At 53.0% G+C, this 23,872-nt stretch overlaps 7 protein-coding genes across 7 annotated transcripts; 3 read left to right on the forward strand and 4 right to left on the reverse strand.

The window, feature by feature from the left end:
• Positions 1-17: 17 nt before the first annotated feature.
• Positions 18-1,576, reverse strand: AYL99_10967 (hypothetical protein; the record flags this gene model as incomplete). Its single annotated transcript, XM_018842473.1, has 2 exons — positions 18-86; positions 584-1,576. 2 exons carry the CDS (start codon positions 1,574-1,576, stop codon positions 18-20), a joined length of 1,062 nt encoding a protein of 353 aa, XP_018687886.1.
• Positions 1,577-2,403: 827 nt separating this feature from the next.
• On the forward strand, positions 2,404-3,816 carry AYL99_10968 (hypothetical protein; the record flags this gene model as incomplete). The annotated part of the gene is made up of 1 exon (XM_018842474.1): positions 2,404-3,816. The coding sequence occupies one exon, from the start codon at positions 2,404-2,406 to the stop codon at positions 3,814-3,816; it is 1,413 nt and encodes a 470-aa protein (XP_018687887.1).
• Positions 3,817-6,030: 2,214 nt separating this feature from the next.
• On the reverse strand, positions 6,031-6,372 carry AYL99_10969 (hypothetical protein; the record flags this gene model as incomplete). Its single annotated transcript, XM_018842475.1, has 1 exon — positions 6,031-6,372. The coding sequence occupies one exon, from the start codon at positions 6,370-6,372 to the stop codon at positions 6,031-6,033; it is 342 nt and encodes a 113-aa protein (XP_018687888.1).
• Positions 6,373-10,199: 3,827 nt separating this feature from the next.
• Positions 10,200-11,869, reverse strand: AYL99_10970 (hypothetical protein; the record flags this gene model as incomplete). Its single annotated transcript, XM_018842476.1, has 4 exons — positions 10,200-10,435; positions 10,497-11,467; positions 11,526-11,631; positions 11,695-11,869. The coding sequence occupies 4 exons, from the start codon at positions 11,867-11,869 to the stop codon at positions 10,200-10,202; spliced, it is 1,488 nt and encodes a 495-aa protein (XP_018687889.1).
• Positions 11,870-12,911: 1,042 nt separating this feature from the next.
• On the reverse strand, positions 12,912-14,096 carry AYL99_10971 (hypothetical protein; the record flags this gene model as incomplete). Its single annotated transcript, XM_018842477.1, has 1 exon — positions 12,912-14,096. The coding sequence occupies one exon, from the start codon at positions 14,094-14,096 to the stop codon at positions 12,912-12,914; it is 1,185 nt and encodes a 394-aa protein (XP_018687890.1).
• A 4,247-nt stretch (positions 14,097-18,343) lies between these two features.
• Positions 18,344-20,712, forward strand: AYL99_10972 (hypothetical protein; the record flags this gene model as incomplete). Its single annotated transcript, XM_018842478.1, has 2 exons — positions 18,344-20,412; positions 20,469-20,712. The coding sequence occupies 2 exons, from the start codon at positions 18,344-18,346 to the stop codon at positions 20,710-20,712; spliced, it is 2,313 nt and encodes a 770-aa protein (XP_018687891.1).
• A 1,891-nt stretch (positions 20,713-22,603) lies between these two features.
• AYL99_10973 (hypothetical protein) lies at positions 22,604-23,830 on the forward strand (the record flags this gene model as incomplete). The annotated part of the gene is made up of 1 exon (XM_018842479.1): positions 22,604-23,830. One exon carries the CDS (start codon positions 22,604-22,606, stop codon positions 23,828-23,830), a length of 1,227 nt encoding a protein of 408 aa, XP_018687892.1.
• Between the last annotated feature and the right edge of the window lie 42 nt (positions 23,831-23,872).

The raw sequence follows: 23,872 nt of genomic DNA on the forward strand, positions 1-23,872 counted from the left end.
TGACATGAGACCATGACTTACCAGGAATTTCCCAGTGTCTTTGCACCGTTCTTCTCGGCCAATCTGAGAAGTTGTGCCGCTTTAAACTATGTCGCAAGCCCCATGTGTCAGTAACCATTTATTTCTCCGAGAGAAACATCGATCGTGATTCGCGGAGTTCAGCATGACTTGGAACTAATGCAAGGTACGGGGACAGAAGACTTGGAGGTGGTCGCTGAGTGGTCGAGGGCCATCTGCATTGCTGCCCAAAGTGAAGCTGCCATTGAGAGGGAGCTGTATTTGGGTATTTCGCGTATTTGGGGGCCGTAGGCCGCCCAAGTTAGTGTCAGAAGGACTCCCCTCCCAAGTAATGGCCCTCCCGATATGGGTCAGACTGCGTTACACCCGAATCTCATGGTTGGACCCCCTTCGCGGCGGATGAGGCTCAGCTGGGCTGCTGGCGCCGCCGCCGCTGCTGTTCATCACGTGTCAAAAGGCAAGGGGGGTGTCGTGTTGATTGAGAGATGCCAGACATCCAAGGCGCATGCAGTATTGGGACTTCCAACCCCAGCTCCAATGATGAAAAAATCACGCGGAAACTCACCTTGTCCTTTTTGCCCCCAAATCCTTCGAGGTAGCACCAAGCAGCTTCGTTCATGGCATCTGTATCTCCTAGATTTGCTGCCGTTTCGTAGTATTGCCTTGCTGCAACTTTGTCGACCGGAACCCCCCAGCCGTTCCGGAAGCAGTTTGCCAACTCGAAGATTGCAAGCACAAGCTCACCCTTGGCGGCGCCTCCCTTTTTCATTCCGGCCTTCAGGGCATCAGATTCGATTGTGGCGGAGTTGGACGCTGCAGCCGACAGATAGGTGACTGCCTTTGCCGGATCAGGCTCACAGCCCCAGCCGTGCCGGAGAGACAGTCCGTAAAGGACTTGAGACAAGACGTTCCCAGACTCGGCAAGTTGGTGGAACATCTGGGTTGCCTCCTTGAGGTCACCAGATTCGTGAAGCTGGATCGCCTTCTGGATGTCAATATCGCTCTCCGGGTCGTTGATGCTTCGAGGTCGGGACGGTGGTTGCCCAGGGAGGCCTAAGCTGAGAGTCTCTAGCTCGCCTGTTGGAGAATGAGCTGGCATAGCGGGACTCTTGCTAGCTAAGATGGTAGCACGTTCCTCCCATTTTGCCTCTGTCTCTTGACGATCACCAGATTCACTATATGCCTCCGCGATTTCAGGGAGGTCAGAAGGCAGATTGACGGAGCTGGTACTTGCGGCACGATCCCTGTTCAGATGCAGCCGCTCAGACAGCCGCCGATGTTCCTTCTTTTCTTTTTCGGGGGACGACGGGTCGGCAGCACCAGGACTCTGGCTCTTTCGAAATCGACCAAATGAGCGTCTCGATGGGGACGGACTCTTTGGTTCGACAGACTCCGCAAGCTCCCGATCGTCATCAAATCCAGGCGGTTTGATGTACTCTTCCGTATGTGTGTCGGTGCGGACAAATGTGAACTCGGTTGCCTGAGGCAGGGGAGGGGGTTGAAGGGCGGCATCACTGTCGCACTTTTCCTTCTTCTTGAGCAAGTCTCTCAGAGGCATTGTAGCTCGATAAGGTCGGATGTCAGGGCGAGGCTATCTCTCAGATGGAATCAAGACAGAATGTGGGGTTGAGTTGGTGGGTTGATGGGCTTGGAGGGAGGACGAAGGTGGTCAGGAGGTGCTGCGATATTGGCAGTACCTCTTAATTTGCATGCAGGACTTCGACATGAGTATGAGAGGCAAGTGGCAAGAGGCCAGAGAATTGAGGGCGACTGCGTTGCGGCTGTGCGAGCGGTTACTGGCGAGCTGGGTGTCTGCGGTGAGCAGGTGAGATTGGCAGCGTCTGTTGGTGTCTTGGAAGGGGAGATTTGACGGCCTGTCTCGAGGATGGCGGTGCACGGGGGCCCAACAAGCGCAAACAAGCAAGCACCTCGACAGCTATTTCATTGCTCATTTCTAGAGATGGAGGCAATCCGTCGCCCTGCTGGCTTTTCATTGTGCAGTCAATTATTCAACCCGTCAGCCTACCGCACTCTAATGCCCCGTTGCACCTCACTCTGGCGCCACACATCCTGTATGATGGTTTGTGACACCTGCTGACAGGCGTTAGGGGGCATAGGGGTCCATATAGTAGGGCAGGCAAGCGTGCAGGGATGAAACAGGGCGCCCCCGAAGCAGCCAAGTGAGGGGCAATGCCACCACAATCGGCACTGGCACCACCCGGGGGAGCATTGCCTGCTGATAGATTGGCGATCTCAAGTACTGGAGATCTAGGAACCTACTTTTTACCTCATTCCTCTGAACTCCCCTCACCGTCGCCTCTTTTCTGGTAGTTGGCGTGGTACTCTCGGCATCGCGGTCTCATCGAACTCCTCTTCAACTTGATTATGGAGCGGCTGGATCTGCCCAGAGAAATCCTTGCACAGGTATTATCATGTCTGCCCCCTGCAGACATCGTCCACGTTGGCCAGACTTGCAAGGCTGCCCATGAATTCGTCCGTCCCCAAAACCAGATTCTCTGGAGGTCAGCTTTCTTGCATGTCTTTGATGACCCCAACGATGCTTGGTCCATGATGCCCGGTCACACTTCGCTGGCGGCAGAGCGTGGATGGGACTGGCATCGCGAACTCTCGGCGAGAATGGCGGCTTTGCGAGGTGTACAGTCCAAACGGTGTGGGCTTGACAGTCGTGGGAAAGCCTATCTCGAAGCTCTACTCGACATCCTCGACACGGCCAAATTTGCACTCTCTACACGTGATATTGCTAGCGGCAAAACCCCGAAGGAGGACGACCGGACAACCTCGTTGAATCTCCAAATTCTTTCCGATCTGATTGCCCATCGGGAGGGCATCGAGAGTCTCATCCACGATGTGGGGTCGCAGAGGATGGTGCGGCGCGCCAGATCCGATGAATGTACGTTGGCCTCGACACTGCGTTTCACCAGAAGCATGACCGCATGCGAGAATGATAAGAATCGGCCAGAGTCTGCCTCTCGGCTCCACGTACTTTACGGGTTGACGACTCGAGAGCGCATCGAGCACAGGGCCAGAGGTGCTGCCAGACGAAAAGTGTACAACTGGAGTCTGAGCGGACCAGACAATGATTACGGCCCCTTCCATCGGGACGGAAGTGGGAAGGTCGACTGGTCCCTCCTTGAGGCTGTCGTCAGCGTTATCAGTCTCAATTTTTCCATGTGTGTTGAAGGCCGCATTGCCATGCCACAAGGTTTCTGCTATTCTCTCCCTCACCGCACTCTGACCGATCCAACGACCCCAAATGATTGGGCGCGTGTTACCGGGACTTGGCTCGGGACGTACTCATGGCTCGACTACGCCGACCTCGTCTCCTTCAATACCTGGACGAGTGACTTTGCCGCTCAGCCGACCCTGGACGACGAACCTGAAGACTGTGGCGATCTCATGAAGCTTGAACTCAAGCTAGATGACGCCGTTTCTCATGACCCACGCCTATTTACGACCCTTGCTGTGTGTACTGACTTACCTGTATTGTACTTCTCCGGCCTTTCTCGTGGCCATGCTGGCATACACCGGCCGGTCATAGGAGTTCGAGGTTGTGCTAGCCTTGTTCCCGGCGGACGAGAGGTAAGATGGAGATTTATCATCAATTACGGCGGTCAAGATCAGTGGCAGCTGGAAGGTGTCCAGCCAGGCGGCGTCAGATCAGGAGGTGTGTTTGGGCTATGGACGCAATGTGATCATGAGGAGAGCGGACCAGTCGGACCATTCTGCTATTTCCCCACCGAGCTTTGCAAGTCAACCAGCGTTGTCCTGGCTACTTGAGGGGTAACATCCGAGCGAGACGAAGCTGCGAGGTTTGCATAGGGAGGTTTGTGTCTCCTAGGACTAACACAAGAGACTGCGTTACTAATGGTCCCAAGGCTGAGCCGCTTTTCTTGACATGAGTTTCGAACATTATGGGACATCTACCAACGTCGTTTTCGGGTCAACTACCATAGCGTCGCTATTTTCTATCCTTGCGTCAGGGACCAATGGTTTTGGGGTACGAAGCGTCCACGGAAATCTCACCTTCTCGGGTGTCTCGGTGCCCTGAGACGGTCTCGTTCAAAAAGCACTACTGCTCCTGGCTCCTACGGAACACGCCATATACTCAGGCTAATGGGAAAACCACGTCGTTGCCAGGAAGGGTTGAAAGTCTCTCGCGCAATGGTAAAACTGACATCTATAACTGCGTCGAATGTGAGAAACGATAGCGGCAGATCAAAGTTATACTACAGGCAAATACAACCGAATTCACTTGGGTGTTGGGTATTGAAGTGGACATGCTATTCCCAGGGATTTTTGCGGTGGGTTAGTATATAATCACGGAGATGACTGGAAACGCGACATGCCCGGCAGAAACTAGTCGGGTCTGTATATATCAGAGCTTCGTTCCTCTCTCCATCCCGCGCAGGTAATGGAATGACTCTCAGTCCTTTCTTGCTTCTTCACCTTCTACTTACTCGTGTTGACTCTGTGGTGTGTATTCCTCAGTTTATAACTCTGCTGAACGAGATCTATCTATTCAGAATTCTCGACCACAAGAACCGACCGGCCGACCGGCCGACCGACCGTGGACGAAAGGTTGAGCAGGGACATTCGCCGCCGTGGAACAACTCGGCGTCGCACAAAAGTCAGAACAGCTCCCTGAAGGTCACATCCTGGAACCGGGGACAATACAGATCCCTCTCGCTCAGAAACGTCGCGACGGCGTCAAAGCTTTCAAAGCCCGGCATCTTGGTCAACCTCACGAATCCGGCGGCGAAGAGTCCGACGCCTGTAATCGCTTCATGGGTTGTTCTTTGTCCGGTGGTTGAGATGGACGACGGCGCGGACGAAGCGCATGGACTAAAGCCAAGATGGTGCTCCTCAATGTGTGCGCCAACAGAGCATATCCAGAGCATGTCGTACCTCCTTCCGTCTTCTAAGATCCGCTGGTGGTGGTGGTGGTGGTGGTGGTGGTGGCGGTCAGATGACTCTCCGTACAGTCCTGCAAAGCAAGGGAAAGACGGGTTCGCATTGCAGGCAGCGAGCCACTTCAGCCAGGAATGTCCTGCTCAGCCGAAATGGAACGGTGCCGACGTAGTAATGCTCTTCAAAGATAGCCTTGCCAAAGCAGCGTACTGTCAGGCAAATGACCCTGTCGAAAGATACTGAAGGGTTGCAGCCCATGCTGGCGCCAGCACCTGCTGACTTGACGGCTTTGTTGACGTCGCACAAGAAGCAGAGATTGCGCGCTCGAACGGCAAGCTTGCGGAGACTGGACCATCGAAACACCCGCGTGGCCATCTTGTTGTCCCTGGAGGACGCGAGGACCAATTTGACGTCTTGAACATACAAGAGCTCCCCTAACTTGATCGATGATAGCTTTCATGTCGTGAGATATGGCCGAAGGTCGCGAACCAGGATGGCACAGGGGAGCAAGACGTTCTCCCGGGATTGAAAAGAGCCGCCCACATATGACCGACCTTTGTTCAGCCCACGGTCCTGGGTCCCATTCGTCCGGATGGAATACTGGGAGTCAGCGGTCGAACCAAGCACTGGCCACTGTGAGAACACCAAGCATTCCAATTGCGTTGGGCTCATGTTCCCCAAGCCTCCTATGAGATCGACGGTCACTTTCACGCGGCGAAGTGGATCTGTGCAGAGCCAACGTCTTCAGAAATCACACCGCAGACTGCAAGCTGCGTGGAAGCAACTCTGATTTGTGTCAAGAAATCGAGATCGCCGGAATGGCTATATGTCTCGAGGAGATGCCGCAAACTCTTCACTGCTCGAAGATGATGCTGCTCGGCCAGAACAGTGTCCTTTTGGTCGTGTTGGCCGGAGACCATGTGGCGCAAAGCCCTGCTGTAATGCGCTTGACTGACGAATGCGTGCACGGCCGCTGAACAATCGAGAAGACTGGGCATGCCTTTCCACAACCTGTCCAGTAACGCTGGGTGGCTTTTGCGCATGGCAGTCTCCGTTGGCCAGATAATCTCAACAAGACTCCGCTCAGTCATCCTTGACCAGGGAAATGTCGAACACGGTGAAGGGGACCGCAGTACAATTGAAGGCGTCGAGTTTCCCTTGTATATCGGGAAAGTCATCTGGGAGCTCATGGAAGAGTGGCTGGTCGGCCATCTGCTGAGGAGTGAATCTATGCAAATGCTTCCATGACCGTGCCGTCTCCATGGCTTCTCGGGGGCGCAACACACCACCGTTGCTCAGTTCTCCGTCGTCCTTTGCGAGTCGGACGATGGCTGGGTTCTTGCTTGGCGCCATGTGGAACTTTCTGCTCAGCACGAACGGGAGGAACGTCCTGGCGATTTGCACGATGTGAGGCTTTGGCCGCATGAGATAGAGCTCGAGAACGAATGAGCTCCTTGTCCCTTGTATCCGTGCGAGCTGGAGATGAGTCCACGAAGAGAAATGCCCGAGGAGCAGCCATTCGGCGCGGTCAGCAAATGCTCATACTGTAAGTAGGGGGCGAAGCAGCAGGTCATAGAATGGCTGTAAAGCGCCCAAATCGCTACTGTTTGACGATGGTTGCTAGCGATGGCCCCCTCCTGTGGTTGATAAGACGTCAACGGGGAAAAGATAGAAGAAAAAGAGAAATTGTAGATTCTGCCTCGATGCAGCCATCCACTGCTTATAAAGATTACATTTCGTCCTAGAGCTTGGTCAATGACAAACAGCAGCAGGACTCGCTCTTTGTGTGTGCTCAGAGTCCCAACGCCACAACAGGATAAAACCATTCAGCGAGCAGGCACCGGAATCACTCGGGACCGCCAGTTCGACCGCAAGTTCGACCGCTGGTTCGTACAATCGCAAGTACCTCTTCCTGCCTAGTAATTTCTGTGAGGATTGGAAGTCATTTATGTTTCTGCGGGGTTTCGGTCATGAGTTGCAACCGGATCGCTCTTATTAACATGGCAGAGGCTGGCTTTTCAAAATAGGCCTAATAGTAAATACGAATGTTAGCCAATTACTGTAGATCCTGCTAATCACGGTTAAGCGAACTTGCGGTTGTACGAACTTGCGGTCCCGAGTGATTCCCCAGGCACCGATGCACGACACGCATGCTGACCTCGCGGACAGGGCCTTAAACCTGAACCATGCACCTACCCTGCAAGGGGAGACATGCGTATTCGTCTACGATTATCGACAGCATCGTTTTGCATAACACAGACCCAGGAGCTCCATATGGATGGAAAGCAAGCCTGAACAAACGAGCAACAGCAAAATTTAAATAAGCACATGGGCCTGCAGCCGCATTTGGCAATTGTCGTTCACGGGCAAATACGAATGGGACGCTGACTGAAACCTGCCTGCCACGGGGTGATTGATTGATTGACTGATTGATTGATTGATTCCGATAGGGAATAGATTTTGTTGAATTCAGCTTTGGCTCTCATGTGGACGTAACAGGACGACAATTTGGAACGATGCACCTGTTGCTGAAGATAGAGTGGATGTCATGCAACGAGGTTGGGGCCCGAGCCTGTCAATCGAGATTGAGACAGGGCATGGGAAGGATTGGGGGGCAATACTCCGTAGACATGGGCGGGAGTAGAGTAGCTCCGGACCACCGCGAGTAGATTGCGACACGAGAGGAAATCTACGAGGTATGTACCGAGTACCTCGTACTTCGCACTGCATGATCAAGAATCCCAAAACGGCAGAAACAGCGACGAGGTGGTGCTGCGCCTCCCAGCCACGCAATCCTAATGCTCTCCCCTGCCGTCGGGGGAGCTCGCATGCAGTCAGTTGTTGCACACACGTTTGACTCGTCTCCTGAGGCTCGCGGCGCCCTGTCGGCTACAGGGTGGTACACTGATGGGACAAGACGAACAGGCAAGCGGGACAAAAGACTGGAATCAAATTGGCATGATGAACTACGTAGCCCACATTGTTTCTTTCCCCAGCAAACTAACTGCCCCTCCCCCCGCGCGAATAAATCTCTCAATAGACAGCTGCAAATACGTAACCAGCAATATCCAAGGCACCCTCATATCGTGTGGTTCTCATATCATCATAGTTGTATGCAAATCGTCAAATGGTCGTGCTCTGAAAGCCAGCTGTTGTGGCTTTGCGTCGTGCCGCAATGGAAAGGAAATTCGTTCATGTGTGTGTATAGTGACGGGAAGAGTCCTCGCAGCCGTGAAAACTCTTCCGCTGACTCAACTAGCAGGTCTTTTTTCAATGCGTCGTGACTTCGATGGTTGCAAGAGAGAGCGTAAAAAAAAGTGGGCGTAATGCCAACTCTCTAAGCGAGACAGTGGCGGACCAGGTACCTAGTGTCGTGCTCGCAAAGACCAAAGAACATGGGATGGGCAAACAGTTGCCGTCATGGCGCCGAAGGGGCGGGGTGGATCTCGTATAGTTACGTCGGCTGTGGTGTCCGTCAATCCACCAGCTACCCTCATAGCTCCAAGAACGGTTATAGTCGTCGTCGTGCTCGGGGCAGTTTTCTTGCCACTGTCGCAAAGGGAACGTTGACCTCTCGATGGGGCCCTGCATTGTGGGCTGCCTCGGCTGAACATGGCGTCACACCAAACGCACTCTAGGTATCAAGGAGAAAAGGACGAAACGGCGCTCGCTCGTGAGTCGAGAAAATGGTCGTAATGATGGCTGCAAAGGAGAGGACGAAGGCTGTCTGGTCATGTCTTCAGGCACACATCGCTGCATAATGGATTTTTGCGCCGGGAAGACCTCTGGCGACAACCTGGTACGTCGAGGATGAGGATAGCGGTGCCAGGTGCTCCGTGGAACCATCCTCCTTGGCGGCTGCAGCAGTCAATCGAGGCCGCATCGTCGAGGGTTCGTTGAAGAAATCGTCGTCTCGGTGATTCTCAAGCGAGAACCCGGTGCTGAAGAGCAATCGCATTAGACTCTTGATCATGGTCGCCAATGTGTAGTGCACAAGGGTTGTTGGGTCGAAGGGGGGAGAGACAGAGAGGGAGAATAGAACTTACAAGACAAAGCCGAGTAGATATGCTGCCATTGACATGAGCACCCCTTGAGGTTGGGAGTGGTGCGTGCGAGTGGGGTGGGATGTCGACGTCGTCGCTTGCATCAGCTGCTACCAAAAACTGGGTAGTGATGCGGGGGGGTCCAAAGTGTCCAGTGGACTGACTTGCGGGATCGGATGATGTCTCTGCTCTCCGAAGGGTTACGCGGCTTTGCCGGGTGTCACTTCAGTGGGTTGGGAGGGAGGAAAGTTGGTGGCTGGTGGCTGGGTAGGGAGATCGCTCTGGGCAAAACCAAGTAGTATGTATGGCAACCCTTGGGGAGGACCATGTGTATATAGCTTTTTCCACCCATGCAAGGGATTCTGTACTTTTTATCAGGAGGCTTTGAAAAGGATTTCGTAGTCGAGGCTGTTGCCAGATCCATCGAGTCTATCTCACCACAGTCAGCCACTGGAAGCGCCCCAAGGATTCTCGCTGAGTGCGGGCACCATCCATGAGAGCCTGGAGGTCTTTTTTTGTGTGCATGTCCCTCTCCGCACGTCAGTAGGCTCCGACTAGTGCGCTCGCCGTCGCTCTCCTTCCTTTCCAACTGGAGTTGTCAGGCAAAAGCCAATGCCATTGAGTTCGGCGAGACTTGATCCTCAAGGCCTGGAACAATGCATCTTCGCATGTCGACAGACCATGTGGTGTTCCAAACACTGAGAGCTAGCTCCACGGGACCCCTTATTGTGGAAAGGTCTTCTGAGATTGTTTGTTCCCTCCAGCCAGCCTCGATGTGCGTTTTCACCCTGGGTCAGAAAGTATCGTCCGTTTTGGGAGCTGGCTGGGGGTCCTGAGGTCTCCCGGGGGGGCTCAAGGTCGCGTTGTGTGACGTTGATCACTGTTTTGGGGGTACCAGTGGGTTGCTTGGGGGCGCAGCTGGCCGGCTATAATCCACCAGCACCAGCCTGGAGCGTTCACCCCCAATGGCGATGCAGAATTTGCCGGTGGCTTTGACCTGGACGGGCCTAGGCTCATGTTCAGGACCTCGATGGTGCCAGATGACAACATCTGCACCAAAAATTCCTCATTGTTGCGTGGACGCCGTCGCGTTCCCGGTCAACATGTGGCCGAAACCGTCACCGCTGAACTACCCCTTTGTTGCTGTGTGAACTGTGTGTGTGAACTGAAACATCGGCACTGCCATTGTCGGAGCATCGTTCGCGTCTCCTATGTCTCTCCTGCCGATCGCAGTTTCACCCACACACCGTCACGAGGAGACATCGTTATGCCGATGCTGAAGGTTGTCTCCTTATCCTCCATATCGTACCGGGTGTCTTCACTCGGCCAATTGCGCGGGTCTCTGGGGAGGGTTTGTGATGCGGGGCTCTCAACAGCCTCGAGGTGTTCAAATTTCTGCAGGATTCGGACGATCAAATAGGAGACGGTCATCATCGCCATGTTTTCTGGGACACCTGTTAGTCTGATCAAGGCCAAACTCAGCACCACGAATCAGCGACGACCTACTGCCCAGACAGACCCGAGGCCCGAGTATGAAGGGCACGAAGGCTCCTTCGAAGTCACTCATGGCGCCAGCACCAATCTCTTCCCATCGTTCTGGTCGAAAGACGTCAGCATCCATCCCGAAGATATCTCGTCGATGGTGCAAAGCGTAAATGTTGAAAGCCACCTTGGTGCCTGCCGGTATCAACAGCGGACTTTTCCCGTCGACACCGCCTCCTTCTGGGAGTATAGTATCGACCTTGGCCGTCCGCCCATTTAGGGGTACCACAGGAAAAAGGCGGAGCGTCTCGTTCAAGACGTGACGGAGATACGGAAGAGCGGCGATTTCTGCCACCGTCGGAGGCCTATCCCTAGGCAATTGAGTCTCGGTCAAGCTGCGAAGCTTTGCCATGACTTCGGTATGTCGGGCCAGGGCGTAGATCACCCAGGAGGCGAAGGAGGCTGAGGTATCCCTGCTTGCTAACAGCAAAGCCAAAAGTTGATCCCTTATCACATCGGCGGGGATATTATCTCTGGCCACCAGCGAATGCATGAACGACATGGCCCCCCCTTTCCCCGTGTCCTCGATGCTCTGCTCGGTCTGAGACTGTCGTGCATCTTCCAGGTATTGATTGACGAATGCCTGGCAAGTCCGACAAGACTGTCGAAACCGAGGCGAATCGCGAATCCAATAGAAGTTGATCAGCTGACCTCTTTGTCCTAGCATATGAAGAGCATGATCCACCGCCAGAGAAAAATCTCCTGCGCTCCCTATATCCTGTTCTCCTGACCAGTGCTTTAAGTCAAAGAGCAAGGAGTTGGTGCTGTGCCCGAAGACTGCCTCGGTTGCGAAGTCGGTGCCCAGCTTCAAGAGCAAGTCAGCCACATCGACAGGCATGCCTTTCGAGGCCGCATCGGTCAGCCGCCGCAGAAGATGCTGGGCGTGTACTTCCAATTGTGCAAAGTCTTGGTCAAAGTTTCTTGTGAAATGTGGTCTGTACGCACTCTTGCAGTCAGTGCTGTCCGTCCTACGGTGTCGGAAAGTCTACAGACCTCAGCATGGCGCGAGATCTGGACCATTGCCGTCCGTCCAAGGCAAGGATGCCATGGCCGATGAGAGCACGAAAATTCCCGGTGCGGTCTGACCCAATCTCGTAGTCTAGGGGGATTGGGTCAGCACGGCGTTCTGTGCAGGGCAAGATGGGAGCGAAAGCACGCCAACCTTTGAAGCGGGTTTTGCAAATGGTCTGCACATTGGCTGGTGATCTGGTTAAAACCACGAGTTGGCCCGTCACTCGTTGGGTGTATGTGTGGCCATGTTTCTCGAATTCTTGCAGCATAAACGCCGGAAGCCTGCCTGCCCGGTCTGCTCTGAGAGTCGGAAGCATCCTAGGCATGTCAGCATGAGGCTCAAAGGCAGTGTTCTGGTGGTTGTTGTTACTTGTCTATACCCAAGGGAAGCCACCACGGGTTATGTAAATGGTTCTGGGCAGGTCTGCAGCCGTTAGCGGATGCATAGGCTGACAAGTCCTGAAAGAACCCAATCAGCCCAATAACCAAACATATGCATCTCGGTTTGATCAGTGTATCGGGGACAGGTGCTGAAAGTTTGTTGTACCTTCCACCTTTGCCATCGTTTGATTCCAACCCATGTCAGGAGTAAGGCTAAACACCACAGGAATGCGTCGAATGAACCCATGGGATCGTGAACAGCTTCACAGGACTTTTGCTGAATGCTCTCGGAGTAGAAGAAGATGATGATGATGAGCGTGGCTATTAGAAGAGAATGAGTCCTGCTGGAGAAGTGCAGATGGGCAGTTTTGTTCCTGTGTCTTCCTAGCATCCAGAGCGACAAATGTCCAGGATGTCCATGGTCTCTCGGAGACAAAAAACTGAGGACAGGAGGCATGGGAAACAGAGCGTCGGATTTGTTGCGGGATTCGGTAAAGTCTTCGACTCGGGTAGGTGGGTGGTAGGGACTTGCATGTTGTTGGTTACATAGGTACATGATTAGCCTCCCCCATCCAGTGGCGTAGTTGCATCTGAGGGCGGCATTGCTGCCGTAGCAGAAACATGCCAGTTCTTGGGCCTCGGTGCGGTTCATACATCTCATGAGAGTGAATCAATACAATCAAGATCGAACTGGAACCAGGAGAGATGGAGACAGTGCGAAGAGGATGTATATCTCTGCCACGGGGGAGGATGCAGGCTGCAACTGCCACAACACGCTGAACTCACAGATCTCAACTTGCAACACCAGAAGTCATGATAACAGATCATGACTTATCCTAGATCCTAAGAGACGCCAGAGTCACCCGACCCAGCCCAGCGTACCAGAGAGCAAGATATGAACACCTGAACTCCGTCATAATGAGCCGTCCCCATACCATCATTCCCTCTAAGGGTCTCCTCCCATTATTCATTGTCGTCAAGAAATGATCAGATATGAGGCAACCATTTGCCCCAGTCCACCTGTTCGTATGCTGATTTCGGCAGCCACCTCAACGCCGCAAACGATTCGGCCAGTAAATAGAGCCTACACAAGGCATAAACAACAGTAACAGCGATCGACGCCGGGATCCTCCACCAAGGAACAATCACTCCATCGGTCGCCTTGCCCTTCTTGACCTTTCTGTGAGCCAAGTACTCTCCAAAATGGTCCATGAAGAACCAAACGACCACACAGCTGATCAACACAATGGATGAGATCCGCCAAAGCAGTCGCTCAATGTCGGTCGCCAGAGGTAAATTCCATGCCGCAATGTGGAGACCGGCGTAAGCAAGCGTGGTGATGGCGCAGACAATTGTGACCGGCTTCTCCATCACCGGCAGGCGGTCATTGCGAATGCGATTCGCATCATACGGTTTTCGTCCCCAGAAATGGCCGTATACGTCGGTGAATGAGGCTGTAAAGGTCGGGAGGCCGTCATCAATGATCGTCAGCTTGTTGTACGGGGCCAGAAGTTTGCCATCGTTGTCGACCACGTTGCTCGTCTGATGTACTGTGATGTATTCCTTCAGCAGGTCTCGCTGCTTGCCGCCTCTCTCCACGAATTCCAATTCGATATCTTCAACCGCATAGCCCGGCATTTCGAGCACCACAAAGGTCTGCACGTCGTAGGGTTTCCGGTACCAGGCAATGAAAGTACCCAACGTACAAACCACAAATGACAAAGTCGTGATCTCCAATGCTGTTGTCTCCAGATTTTGGATGGTTCGCGCAATCACCTGGACGGCGAGCGAACTCACTTGCATGATAGCCAGGAATTTGGCGAGACTGTCGGACTTGCTGCGATCATTGATCTCCAAGGGCGTTATCTTGGGCAAATCAATGTACCTCTTCCGAACCAGGTGGTTAATGTGCTTGGCGGTGACGATGTACACCTGGCCTGTACTGTCTCTGAGGCGGAAGCCGCCCATGTTCGCATAGAACGCATGCCGTAGCGTCCACCTCTCATTATGTTTTCTTCTTTTCTGCTCTTCAAATGTCTCGGACCGGCGCATCCTAGGTCGTGTGCTTTCCGCTTCCGGTAGGCCTTCAGGATCAGCTTGAAGATTGTCGGCTTGAACCTCAATTGTTGGTGTAGCTGCAAATTTTGTGTTCAGTCTCTCGCCGGCCTCCATTTTATGTGCCTCGTCCAGCTCGGCAAGGATCTCTCTCATTTCCCGCCAACAAGCACGAGCCAAAGACCACTGGCCAGCAGCCAACAGCAAAACGATTTCGGGCACCATGCAGCAATTTCCGACTATTTGTGCGTTAGTTGCGTACGCGGCAAGAATGAGTGAGCAGCGAACCCCATTTTATCCTCCTCAACCATAAAACGAAGATTGTGTCTGTATCAGGCGGAGCTGGCACGTTGAGATGGACGGCCGTCCAAACCTAGCACTCATTGTAGCATTAGTGAATCAAGCCCGTGGTACATTGAGCGTCCACCGAAGCTTCTTAAAGCACTGATAGGCTTTTTGGAGAGTACATACACAAATGAAGACAGTGAATAAGCATGACCAAACGATATCCATTGTACCTCGCTGATTTGGAGAACTTTGCCAGGAGGTGAATTCACCGGACCCATTGCTGTCTTCTTTAGCATCGCCTAATGCAAAAAGTGATAGAATAAGGAAGGCTGAAAGAGTATTCATGGTGACCAGTGCTCTAGAAAGGGGAAAATGAGGATCTCGAGTCTATGACCAAAGGACTATGTCAAGGAACAATGGGGGATGCTTCTTATATTTGCAGAGCAGATGGTCCATAAGAAAACTGGTGATGGTCAAGTCCCAGCAGGTATGCAGCTCCGTGCATCCTCGTCGACTGGTATACTCGATTGCCCAATGGGTCGGACTCGCCGATATTCCGCCAGTATCCGCCCCTGGGAGATAATACTCCCCGAAGACAACAGTCGACTTGTGACGAAGATGATTGTATGTGCAATTGTAAACGCCTGCACAGAGTCGCTGCTTGCAGGGTGCCATCAGCGACACCGCCTCATGGAAAACGACATGTCTGCTGAAACAAGTGTAGGGGCGAAGGACGGAAGAAAGAGGTAACAAGAGAAGCTTCAAGGCAGCAAAGGAGGGGATTTCACAAACCCCTTTCACAACCCGAGCCTCAACTGCGTCGTCAACGTTTGACGGTCGATGAATCATCTGTGACCCATAACCGAGAATGGAAGGTAGAATCGACGTGGCTGGCGTGGTTCACCATGTTTTTGTGAGACCGGTCCCTTTCCTCGGTAGCTCTATGCTTGCAAGCAAGAGGGGGATAGGGCACAGAAGAAAAATGCCCGCCTTTGGAAAAGGTACCAAGGACTCAGGAGCCATGCATGACCTCTCCCGCATCAAGAGGACTGGGCAACCCCTCTAAACACCGAAGGGTCTAGAATGGCCAGGCAATGAGCCCCTTGTATGTGACCGCTACGCATCATTCGAAACAGAGTCAATAAAATAGGTGGGATGTTATCGCGACTTTCAGCGACACATCAACCCAGGCCCCCAGCATGAGATTGTGTAGTATTTCTTGTCGGCGTGCTGGCCGCCCACATCTCAGGTCGATCAGCCCTATTGCAGGAGGCTGGGCTGCGAAGCCTGGCCGCGACTGGGTGAACTAGTACATAGTAGGCGAGCAGTGGCAAGGTTCTCGTAGGTTCGTGCCACGTCCCAAAGCGTCAAGGACCGTGCCGCAGAAGGTGTTTGATTTGGCGAGAGTCTGGCGAATAAACGCAGGAAGAGGAGGGCCCAAAGAAAGCCACCCTGTCTGTTAATTTGTCCCTTGCTTGGCCCTGGCTGTGCTCTGCGACGGTATCGAGTACAAATTCCTCTGCATAAGGTGGATTAGGAGATGCCTGTTTATGCAATGACGAGTCTTTTTTTGGCAACTTGGCCCAAATAACGAATACCACCACCAGCGCAAGTAGCACTGTGGCTGTGGGGGTTGACGGTGGTGGCTGTACCGTTGATTGCGACAACATAGTAAATAATGTACATGTAGTTCGTCGGCGCGAGATCGAGATTCACTAAACATACCTATATTACTGTAAGTGACACTTGAGGACAACGTCTTCAGCTGACGTCAATGGTGAACACTGTGGCCGATGGTAATATGTGCGATCAGACGCGATGTGCTGTTCAACACAGTGACATATTGGGACTGACTCGGTGACTGCAATGTTCACCTCTTAGAAGATGTCTTTTGTCTAACCTGTTGTTAACGTCTACCCATCATGCGAACTCATAGCATTATGACCGTTTCAGTGTGAGTTCTCTGATCTGTTCACTCTGCTGTGTCAGCAGTTGCACTCCGAGCTAGCGTGTGTACAGTATGTGCTGGAGAGGTCGCCATAATAGGTCTCCACTGGCACCAGTTCAGGTTTCTTGCAGTGAGAAACTATCTCGGTCAGCCACTCAGAATCTTTTCACTTGGACGTTCTCGGATGGGATTATCCCTGATGATTTGGGGACACGAATGACTTGAGGGCCTACTACTAGATGAAGAGGATGAAGAGGGCGATATTCATATGGAACTGAACTCCTCGGATTGAACTGGCAAAGACACTCATTCGACCGAGCCTAATTCATTCAATAGTTTGCTGCATTGTTTCTAATCCTACCACCGGGTTCTGTTCCAGTCGGACCACATACTGGATGATCCGTACATTCGCTACAAAGCCTCCATCGTCCGCCTCCTAGCAGATCTTCCACTGTTTCCGGCACCCAGAGGCCGCACATTTTTCATAGGTAGGTTCAATGTTTAGGTGGCGCCATGTTGCGCAGGAGCCTGAGCGACCCTACGATGTCGAGCGTTAACGAAATGTCAGACACCAACAAGAACAGAAGGCTCGGAGACCTTAGGTTACAAACAAACATCTATTGCCCAAGCACAACTCAAGCCACCAACCAAGCATCTCTTTTCCAGGGACCCGGAGGAGCATATACCACACATTTGTCGTCGGTGGTTGCACTGAAGCATGACACTTCAGATCGTAAAAAGGCTGCACTGGAGATTGCTCAGGGAGGAGGCCCATTATTGAAATCCTACCATCCTAGCCCAGACAAGGACTCGTAGTCAGGATTTAATGGCCAGGGGGATGGCCCCGAAACAAAGGCGCTATTGATGGAATGGCAGATGATGACCAAAAGTGCAAGATGATTGGAACAGAGCCGATCTGACACGCGAGCAGGGATTCACGTTTTCCAGTTGAGGTCGCGGACGCGTGTGAAGCCCGGCTAGTCTGAGGCCAGGAACGGCTGCACGTGTGTCAAACGAACAGGGCTTGCAAAATGAATCGATGATTGGATGACGGAGGCGCAATTCGAGTCGGATCAAAGACGAAGGGAATTTGCAAGGGCAAAGACGGTGGCCAGAGAACAGGTGATTGAGGTGGACGCAGTGTGCAACGGGGAAGTGTGGGAGAGGCTAGTGGAGGCGCGAAGTTGGGAACCGGAAATTGACAATTAATTGACCAATGTCGTGACGACGAACCATCGTCGGAGGTCACCATTGTGGCGATGCAAATATGAGTACGGAGTAGGTAAACAATGTCTAAGAGAATTGGAGTACAGGCAACTTTCTGCTGAGAGAAAAGATACCTTCATCTCAGAGAGTATGCAGGACTGGTCCAACTGCTCAGGTCTTGATAAGTACCTACTCATTTGTACAGGCTCAGAGACGCCCGCGGATGACCACTTGTTTGTTCTTCGGCGCATTTGAGATCAGCAGGAACCTGCACTGCGCTGCCGTTTTGCCCAAATTGTAGGCGGGGGCGGCGAAATTCAGTCCCCGCAGCCACTCCGTTTACTTCACTAACCCGCCAGCTTGGTGCTCCCCCTGACCCCGGCTAGTCAGGGCAAGTCAGGTTAGTGGCCGCTCAACGAGAATCTCTGATGCGCCTAAAGCGACCCATTCGTCGGGGCACCATGAGGCAGCCCTCCGTGGGCCCGGCCCCCGATCGCACCAGCATTGCATTGCGCATTGATGAGCCTTGGCAATCTGCAGCACCGCTTCTCTCGTCTCCTTTGTATGCACTACCGTTTGCTTTCAGCATCTTGCGTTCTGCTCTGAACAAGACCACCATCCTTTGCTTTTGCTTTCAGTCCTTCTCTTTGTCACTCGTTTCCCCCCCCCAACTACAGTCGTTCTTTTCACACCTCACCAGAGTCGTTCGCTAAACCAGCTCTTGAACTGCTGTTGTGGATTGGTCCTCTACCCTCATTCCGCCCGCAGTCTGGACCTCACATTGACCACCAACGTGACTTTAATCCCCCGGAACACCAACGACTACAGTTCTCTGCCTGTCAACATGTTATGCTAGAGTAATTGTTAATCGACACCTTCCCCTTGTCGGCAGACAAACAACCCTCGATCTGCCCCTAATATCATGTCCTCCCCCATTCTCCCGGAGAATGAACCACAGATTCAGCCCAGGAACCCCTTCGCTCGTCCAGGTCCCATCCCCGACATTCGATTAGAAGGTCTATATCTAGAGAGACCTCCTTCGCTCGTACAGAGAGCCGAATCCTCCTCAGGTTCCTCGAGCCCGGCAACTACGACCTCTTGCGGGCCAAACGACAATTCAGGCGCCTGTGAGAAATATTACGGTTCTGATGGATCGAGTACAACGTTGCCTATTGTATTGGGAGTGGTCATTCCTCTAGGCATCGCGTTGATCCTGCTGCTATATCTACACCGAAGACATGTGAAGAAACTGAAACGGGAAGACGCAGAAGATAAGCACAAATCCCTCGACTTTGGCCTCCTCGAATCGAAGCACAACCCAGGCAAAAGGAATGGTCGAAAAGTCCCTGAGATGTCAATGTCCGAAGTAAAAGAGACGGGCGGTAGACGCGGTCGTGGCTTGTCGCTTGATATGGGTGCTAACAATCCATATCTATTACCTCCTGAACTGCAGCACTCTCGAGAATCGCTGCACTCGCTGTCTCGTTCAATAAATACCGGCGACGACAAATATCGTGCCACCACCTTCATTCCCGACGATGGCTCTGTTCGACCACCTTCAAGTCTCAGAAGCCCGGTCGACGATTCGTCAAGCTACACCGGGTCCTCCACTCGCAGATTTCCGTTCGACTCGAAGCAAAATTTGTTGCGCAATGCTCAAGAGCCTGCGAATGGGCTGCCTCCTTCGGGACGCAGTACTCCAGCAGATTCGGCTCTGGGGAGCCGTAATCCCATGCCAGCTGGCAAACCCAATAACTTGCTTCTCCCTACCGTGCCCGATCCCGTGCGCGACTCGTTTGTGAGCACGGCGAGTAGTAATGGCGCGGTGAATGCCCTGAGAGCCAGCAACAACTATCTTGGCCAGTTCATTAGTGGTGGAGACACATTTGGACTGGACGAGCCCAACAAAAAAGAGCCAGTATTGTCCGTGAAAGAGGTCCAAGCTGAGACACCAGTCGTGCAGGTCCAGGCACCTCCTCCTGTTATGCTCAAAGACGCGCCCCCTCCCCCACCGGTCACGACTTTAGCCTCTCAGGAGCAGACAACCGTGGTGCCCGGCATTACATTGAATGCACCAGAGGAGCGCCAACCAAGGCCACCCCAGCTTAGCTTCATCGATTCCCAAAATAACAGACAACAGAGTCTCGCAACCGAAGAAGACGCTCATACCACTTTGAATTCTTCGAAGAAGACACCGCGGGGCCATGATGCCCCTTCGACGGACCTCCTCTACTTAGAGCACTCGCACGATCAGACATCACAAGTTCAACACCGGGTCCAACAAGAGGAAGACGACTATTATGATGAATACGAGGCGTACGGAGACCAGGATCAACAATACCATGACGACCGCGGGTACTATGATTATGAGGACTATGATGACTACACCGGGTACGATCCTCGTCGAATCACAATGGGCCTGCGACCGTTACCCCCTGATGATCCCTCCGAAAACCCCGAGCAACGCGCCAACCGGATCAGATCATTTTATAAAGAATACTTTGATGACTCAAAACCACAAAATCATGCTCAAAATATGCAGTATTATGATGGTGCTGAAGGATACTACCAGGACAACTATGGACCGGGTGCCTATCAAGACGGCTACTATGATCAAGCGGCATATCAACCACCTCGAGGGATGTCACAAACTGGCGCGTATGGAAGGCATCGCGCCACGGTGTCTAATGGTAGCTACCAGTCAGGGCCACGGGCATTCTCATCAGCATCAGGGCGGTACGGAGGGTATCCTCGCATGCCGCCGAAGAAGAACTTGCCACCACCCAAACCGCTGCACGTCCTTCCCACACCGGCAAAACTCAAAGAGGACACGTTCTTGCCCATTGACTTCGCTCCCCCCCAGAAAATCCATAATCAGCGGTCTGGTACTCCTGATAGCCTTCGCGGAGGATTAAGACCTTATTCCCCAGCAGTGAGGGCTCACATTCCCCTGGCATCATCTTTCGATGACCTAGCGGTGATACCCAGCCCGTACGTATTCTTTCAAGATCCTACGATGATGGACTATAGCTAACAGTTATCTACAGGCATCAATTGAGAAAGTCATCCACGTTCACTGCCCTGGACTTTGCACCGCCATCGCGACTCAGGGCACCCGATACCGCGAGCGAGACGGGAAGTATTCGCAGCAACCGTTCAGGGATATCGGCTATCCACCTCCATAATATCCGGACTGGCGCATACCGAGTCAGTCGGATACCCAAGGAGGTTGCAGGGACCAGAGACGAGCTGACGGCAGCGTTGAAGCCTCAGTGGGACCTGAACCGATGAAATCCCTTCACGGGTCGTGATGTAGCTACACTGACTGATATCTTTTGATCCAAGGACATGACTTCATATAGAACCGTTCTTAAGCATGGCGAGTGGCGCTTTCAGGATGCCCAGGAGCTTCTTTTGGTGGAATATCGGTTTCTTTTATTATTACGGGACACTGGAGGCTTGGAGAGTCTCTTTGGGACTTGTTATTGTCGAAAAAAGTTGAAATGTACAGTATCGAGGTGAAGGAGTTTATACCTCCGCCTGGAGATGCCCTGCGATCCTTACTGGAGACAAGCAAAAAAATTCACTGTGATCGGCCACTCGACCAATTTCAGGCTCGAACCAGACCTTCCTATGAGCTGCCCGGTGTCTTTGTCGTAGGAATGCATGCGAGCTGCATGAAACCAGTCTTGCAGCTCGGATATCTCGTCCCCAGCTTATTCGAGTGGATGATGGGCAGAAGGGAAGGGCCTCCAGTCGCAGCGACTAGTCAGAATCAGAATCAGGCAGCTCGGCTTGTCTGATACGGGGAAGCACAGGCGGAGAGGCGGATAACAAAATCCAGAATCCTGGCAGGAGTGCAGGGTGAATCGGCACCTTGCAGCGCTGGCGTCTCCCGAAAGCTCAATATGAGCATGATGACCCAATGGCCGGGAGCCGTGGTCGTACCAGCCCTGCGCATCGGAGCAGCTTGTGTAGCACATCGACAAAAAGGGTGGGCTGTACCCTCCGTATTTTGGTCGTGACGGCGGCAGTCTCACATAATCGGGTCACTGACGATACACAGTGCACTCAGAATGGAGCCTGGTATGGGCCCCGGAGCTGGATGAGCCGCACAACAGGGCCTCTCAGGATGCGTAAAGGATTGGTTATATGGAGGTACTTCCGCAGTCTGTGCCTTTAGTGCCCCTCGTCGTTAAAGACGATCATCGTATGATGCCGATGATTTCTTGAGCAAAGAGGTAACTAGGGTAGTACCCAGTTTTGTTCTCGAAAACAGATGCTTGGCTTCTGCAAATCTCAAACTGACCGGAATCTCGGCTTCGTGAGTGTTAGATGAAGGTGCTAATAAACTGAAAATCTTAATAGTGTGTGTGGAAATGGAGAGCTGGGCTGTAACGATTCCTGGATCACTAAGCCCAAGGTGGATAGTGAGCCCCAAGAGCCAGCAGCTCCAGAGGCCCTTACCAGGAGACTCCTAGGTGGTCGGTGGCCATGTTCCAGCTGGTGCCAGGGCCCGACAGCGTGCGAGCTCCTGGTAAGTTTAGCACGCGGGTTACCCAATAATAATAACAAGGGCCCCACCACCGACGGTAGCCATTATCCACAACCCTCAACTATTATCGCTCTTTCCATCGTCGCCCAATTTTCCTCGCTTCCTCTGCGGCCTCTTTCTGTCTCAGGCTTGCCACTGCTGCGCCCTCCTGCAGCTTGTCTCTCCTTCTCTCGACATTGAGATGTCGACTCTCCTTACCTGTTTCTCGAAGCCGTCGCATTATATCCTCCTATACCTCACTGTATACGGTCCCTGACCGACCTGATACCCATTGAAAGTCACTTCTCCTTCTCATCGTCTCCCTGCATGTATTATTGGACAGCCTAAGGACCACACACAGCCCTCGCGTCCTGACACATCAACTCGACTCTTGTCTGCCCCCTACCCTTTTTCCTTGCGGCTGACGGGACATCTTCGAGATTCTCCCTATATAATAGGAGGTTTGGATATATCTGAGTTCAGGACTTTTCTGGAAGACCAGCAGAGTTGGTGTCACTACGCGTTGGACGTCACCTCCGCGAGCCGCGGCAGGGATTGCTTTCTATAAACACTTGCTCCAGAGACTTAGCCCGCAATGGCAACTGGTATGGATAGATTCAGTTATGCACCAGCTCCCAGACTAAAGAGATGGCAGATACGAGTGCGACCGATTCGGTTATCACGACTATTATCGGCACAACCTCGACCAGCTTTACGACCTCCTTCTCTACCACTGTCACGGTGACGGGGTCATCTACTGATACATCTATATCCTCCGACACGTCCTCCGAACCACCGAGTACCATTACCTCCTCTATCTCAATCCCCCCTTCGACCACAGTGGTACCTGCCTCAACCACCCCCGTTGATACAAGTCCCAGTGTCATTATCGCCACAGAAACTGTCACTCAAACTCCGGCATCATCGCCAGGGGTTACCCAGAGTCCTTCGCTTGTTGTCGTCACTTCCACATTCTCTCCGGACACTCCGACCTCTAACACTGCGACCACCTCGTTTACGGTCACTCCTCCTTCCGGCTCATCCCCTACCCCATCAGCATTAAGTGCCTCAAGCTCCGGGTCTGGGTCCTCAAGCGGGCTCAGTTCTGGTGCAAAGATCGCAATAGCAGTCATCATTCCAATTGTGGTTATCGCAGCATTGTTTTTGATTGGGTTCTTTTGCTGGAGGAAGCGGAAGGCCAGGAAAAATGCAGAGGAACTCCGCAAGAGCGAGATGGCTGAATACGGTTTCAATCCCAACAGCGATCCAACGCTTGGGGTCGCCGCAGCCGCATACACCGACAATCAATCCGAAGGACAAGAGGACGGCAGTGGATATCGCGGATGGGGAGCAACATCCTCGAACAGGCAACCTTCGACGACGCTAGGGTCCAACGGACGAGCTGCTGGCGGTCTTGCCTTGTCGGAAAGCAGCAGCCAACCCGGAGGTTATGCCACACAGGCCTCGCCCAACGCGACTTCGGACCATTACTCGGCGGATCCCTTGATGAACGGCCATCCAGAGAGCGGAGATGGCGTCGCAGCTCTGGGGACTGCCGGGGGACTTAACAGGCACCGCAGTGGGACAGGAGACATTCGCCGTGGACCGTCTAACGCTTCGTCCGCGTATTCTTCGGGCCACCACTCCGAGGCTTCTTCAGAGGCGCCACAGATGCCTGGCCCATACTATCAGGAAGAAGTCCCCTATAATATATATAACGATGCAAACCCCAGCCATGGGCCCTACGGTGACGGTTCGTATGGGGGCGCCGGAACACAACCCGTCATACGTGACAATCAAGCACGAAGGAACACCCGTATCGAGCGAGCACCAACATTCCCACAAGGCCAAGGCGGGATTTCACAGAACTTTTAAGCCGGTGCTGCCTTGCCATCTACAAAGTAATTTTGTTTCTCC

This window comes from Fonsecaea erecta, assembly GCF_001651985.1.
Source record: "Fonsecaea erecta strain CBS 125763 chromosome Unknown Scaff13, whole genome shotgun sequence".
Lineage (NCBI taxonomy): Eukaryota > Fungi > Ascomycota > Eurotiomycetes > Chaetothyriales > Herpotrichiellaceae > Fonsecaea > Fonsecaea erecta.